This window comes from Cynara cardunculus, assembly GCF_001531365.2.
Source record: "Cynara cardunculus var. scolymus isolate 2C chromosome LG 15, CcrdV1, whole genome shotgun sequence".
Taxonomy (NCBI): domain Eukaryota; kingdom Viridiplantae; phylum Streptophyta; class Magnoliopsida; order Asterales; family Asteraceae; genus Cynara; species Cynara cardunculus.
In genome coordinates this window covers 4,247,587-4,252,143 of record NC_037542.1, presented here as the reverse complement: position 1 = coordinate 4,252,143, position 4,557 = coordinate 4,247,587, and the positions used below count along the sequence as shown (strand labels likewise).

Sequence of the window (4,557 nt, the reverse complement as noted above, 5' to 3'; positions counted from 1 at the left end):
GATCTTTCCCATAACAAAATGTAAACCACAATTACCATTATGATACTCATTAAAATTTAACCACATGGACTATTATTATATAACACTCATTAAAATTGAAGGACCTTATTTGTAGTTCAATATTAACCATAGGGACCAAAATCGCACTTTACCCTTCATAAATAAAGAAAATAAAAATTCGCCCACTCCGACACCTGTTTATTTTTGTCACCTACAGATAAAAGGATTAAATATATAATTATATCGTTTTTTTAATCGTAATAATTAATTATTAAGATGGAAATGAGTTGGGCATATATTAATATTTAAATTACTTTTAATTAAAAAAATGAAAAAAAAAATCCCGTAATTCCCGGGGGTAGTCATCGGAATTTTGGGATCAAACACATAGGAGTAGGAATGGGGGATATGCTGGTCACGTACAGATATATGAATTTTAAAGGGTATAGTTGACCATTTACACCTAAAATAATACTGATTAAGACGCTACTGCTGAATGACGTGGCTACCATTAGCATTTATTAATCATTAATTACTAATTAAAACATTATAGTAACTTAAGCATGCTAACAGTCACCAAATCCAGCCCCACCTCCAACTCCAAGATATTGAATATAAAATTACAACCCTACCCTTAAGCATCCTCTATAGCTTGAACTTCCAAGCAATGTTGCATGTTCCTGTTGACCATGGAAGGTGGACTTTTTTTATGGTCAAACTCTAACCAGACCGATTTGACTGATCTCATAAGACTTTTGCAAAGCAAATTTAAGATCTTACCCGTTAAGCTACTTATTAAGCTAACAATATAACTAGTCTTACGGGACACTGAAGTTATATTTCATTTTACATTATATCATAAAAGTCTCCTAATCATTTCAACCACTTAATCATTTTGCATCAAACCATTCAGCATCTGCCAAACAACCCCAAACTTAATATCTTACCAGTTAATCTACTGGTATGACATTTTATGCAGAGGGTACAACCATCAATGCAAGAACTTTCCTATCTTTTTGCATTTTCAAAGTTCAAAGCAGCAAAGAACTATCCAAAATACAAGAACAAAACCATCTCTGACAATTTAACAAAAACAGCAGATAAACAAGCATCAGAAAGAATGAACAAACCAATCCTGATTATGATTTCCAAAACAACAACAGCCCGAGCCCGAGCCTGAGCCCGAGCCCCTTTTTAGAGCCTCACCGCCCATCTAGTGAAGTGAACGAATCCGCAAACCCTGAAGGTCGAGTCGGTATGCTCGTTTGTGTATTATCGTTGCTTCCAATAACCGACGAATTATCGTAGCCGCTCATTCCTTCCAACGCCTGCCACTTCTTGACCGCTTGCGGTAACGTCATATCGAGGTCAATTCCGTAAATGTCATCGGGGTCTGGCTCGGACGGCTTCCAGAGCTCGGCTAGGGACGAGAGAACGTTGACCGCGTGGCTCATGTCAGGTCGCTGGTGCGGTTCGCGGGCACAGCAGTGGCCGGCTAGTTCAGCAACCGTGCTAACGCTTGCTAGAGCTTCTTCATCGAGGTCAAGGGTAGGGTCGATGGCTTTTCTGAATGTGTCTTTGTTTATGTGCATTCGGCGGAACCATTGCACCAAGTGGACACTTTCTTCTTGCTGCGTTTCGTCAAGTGCTCTTCGGCCCGTTATGAGCTCCATTAGGATTACCCCGAAGCTGAACACGTCTATCTTGGTCGTTACTCGGCCCGTCACTAGAATCATATGTAAACTATTCAGCTTACGAACAATATCTTAAAATCAAAATACGAACCAAGAAAGAAGATTACCTGCGTATTCGGGCGCAAGATACCCGAAAGTTCCAGCTAATCTTGTGACGAGTGAAACTTTCCCATCTGGGGCGAGCCGAACGAGCCCAAAGTCCGCAACTTTCGCCCGCATATCATCGCCAAGAAGAATATTGGACGGTTTAAGATCTCGGTGAATAAAACTTTGTTGTGCTAGACCGTGCAAATACTCAACACCTCGAGCAACATCTAACGCAATTATTAATCTTTTCGTCCATTCAAGCGGTTTCAAACCTTCTTCTTGCCAATTAAACAAGAACCGGCTAAGTGTCCCTTGAGGCATATACTCGTAAACAAGAAGCCTTTCGTTACCATCCAAACAGTATCCGAGAAGTGCCACCAAATGCCGATGCCGGACCTTTGTAAGAACCGCAATTTCCGATTTGAACTCGTCAAGCCCCTTTTCGCTCATGACTCCAGACTCCATCCTTTTGACTGCGATCTTGGTTCCATCGTGTAATTCCCCTTTGTAAACGGTCCCGAATCCTCCTCTTCCAAGAACGTTATCAGGGCTGAAATTGTTCGTAACGTTTTTGAGAACTTGGATCGAAATTACCATATTGCCCGCTTCAACAATGTGAATATCGCTAGGTCCACTACTTGTGTGACTGTAGGTTTCACTCGTGGGCCCGCCGTTTGCACTGGAACCAGCGATCGTGATCTTGACACCATCGCCGTCAGATGCTGAATGGCGGGGATGAATCACCATCGTGTTCTGATACGGGATACCGCTAGAACGCTTTCGTTTAGCCTTGTAGACACAAACACCAAGCAAACCGGCAAAGAACACGGCACAAACACCGCCAACAACAGATCCCACAACCACCCCAGTATTTGAACTCTTGCCACCGCCACCACCACCGCGATTAGGCCCAGTTCGATCGCCAGGTGCACCGCCAGAAGGTGAAACCGGAGTCAGACTAGGACCATCTTTTCCGATATCAAGATTCCCTTCAGTTTCCACCTTAACAGTTCCCCTAAAACTTGGAATTGGACCATAAAGATGATTGTTTGAAACATCTATCTCGATTAAATTAGGCAAATCTTTAAGTTGTTCAGGTATGGTTCCACTGAGATTATTGCCAGCAAGAATCAATCTTTGAAGCGAGTTAATGGAGGAAAATTTGGGGGAAATTGTACCCGTTAGACCCATATTCTTGAAATTTATAACAGTAATATTGCCAGCAGGCGAACATGTAATCCCCAACCACGGCTTACACGGATTGTTATCCTTCCAATTATCAGCAAAAATATGCGGGTAACCTACAGATTCTGCGACTGCAAGCAACGAATTAACACGGGGGTCACAAGCATCCCCAGGATTCGATGAACAAAAACTATTCCCCCCATTCATATCAACAGCCACAGATTTATCGAATTTTGGTGGAGACCCCTGTAACAGATTATTGCTTAAATTCACAACCTTTAAAGATTGTAAAGCTATCAAAGATGGTGGAACAGGGCCCGTTAGGCTGTTATCTCTTACACTCAAATTCTGCAGCTCGTTTAAGCCTGAAAAGTCCGGTAAAGGGCCGGAAAACAGGTTGGATTGAAGCCAAGCTTCGGTCAATTGAGTCATGTTCTGAAGAACAGCAAGAGTTCCATTTAGTTTAGACCTACTGCTCTGCCCATTTAACCAAAGACTCTGGATGGAAGAACCCGAAAACGAAGTGGGTAATCCGCCCTCGAGAAAATTGTAAGATAAATGCAAAGTGGTTAACCCTGCAAAGGTATCGCCGCCGAAGAAATCCGGGATGTTTCCGGTGATATTGGCGGATGTCGCCGAGAAAGTTTGCAAAGTGGATGCGGATTTTACACTGTCCGGAATAGACCATGCAGTAAAATGGTTGTAATCCAGATAAACATGTTGCAAAGAAGACATACCATCGAAGAAATCGGAGGGAATTGAAGAGAAATTGTTATTATTGAGTAGAATGTTCTGGAGCTGAGTCAACCCAGAGAGACTCGGGAGTGGCCCACTGAGTTGATTGTTTTGGAACTCAAGAACTTGGAGTTCAGTGAGCTTGTTGAGTGTCTGAGGAAGAGAACCTTTGAGGTTCTGGTTTCCGGCTTGGATCCGGTTGACCCGGTTGTCTCTGGTGCATTGAACATGAGCCCATTTACATGGATTCGGGTCGGACCAATCGAGTGATTCCGGTGGACCGAGATTAGCTTTCAAAGCTTGCATTACAGCAGCATCATCAGAGCTCGACTGAGAGTCAACATAAATTACACCAAGAAAGAGGAGATACACGATGAGCAAGAGAAATCGAGCCCGAATTTCTAAACCCAGAAAGGGTTTCACCATTTTCGAACCAGAAATCGAGAATCAGAACTGGGTTTTCACAAAAACTTTGATTATATGAACAGGGTGATTAGGGTTTTGATGATGGAGACGATGAAAATTGCAAGTCCTTTTGCAGGAAACGGGTGATTGGGGGCAAAATAAAGCTTTTATGAGAGAGATTCAACGGCGGTGATGAAGGGAAAGATTGGAAAAGGGAGAGAGAGAGAGAGAAAATTTATGGAATTTTTTCAAGAAAGAGAAAAGAGGAGGGGATGAAAGCTTTCATTGCAAAAATAATGTGGACACCATGGATGATACAGTTGTCCGCATATATGCGTCTGCGGTCCTGCACCTCTTTATTACAAGAAATGGCAAGAATCGTCCCTCAACTTATCTCAAAAGTCATATTCATACCTTGTAACATTTCGTCCATTGTTTTAGAACAAAACAT

The 4,557-nt window shown here is 42.3% G+C and overlaps 1 protein-coding gene across 1 annotated transcript; it reads right to left on the bottom strand.

Moving 5' to 3' along the window:
* Positions 1–995: 995 nt before the first annotated feature.
* LOC112527740 (receptor protein kinase TMK1-like) lies at positions 996–4,340 on the bottom strand. The gene is made up of 2 exons (XM_025138523.1): positions 1,802–4,340; positions 996–1,726 (listed from the first exon to the last, which is right to left on the bottom strand). The coding sequence occupies exons 1-2, from the start codon at positions 4,125–4,127 to the stop codon at positions 1,203–1,205; spliced, it is 2,850 nt and encodes a 949-aa protein (XP_024994291.1). The 5' UTR covers positions 4,128–4,340; the 3' UTR covers positions 996–1,202.
* Positions 4,341–4,557: the final 217 nt, after the last annotated feature.

Excerpts from the sequence above, each read along its gene's own strand:
- LOC112527740 (XM_025138523.1), bottom strand. The coding sequence starts at position 4,127 with ATGGTGAAACCCTTTCTGGGTTTAGAAATTCGGGCTCGATTTCTCTTG. Across the intron at positions 1,727-1,801 it reads TCTTGCGCCCGAATACGCAG|TGACGGGCCGAGTAACGACC; the intron begins GTAATCTTCTTT and ends ATATGATTCTAG.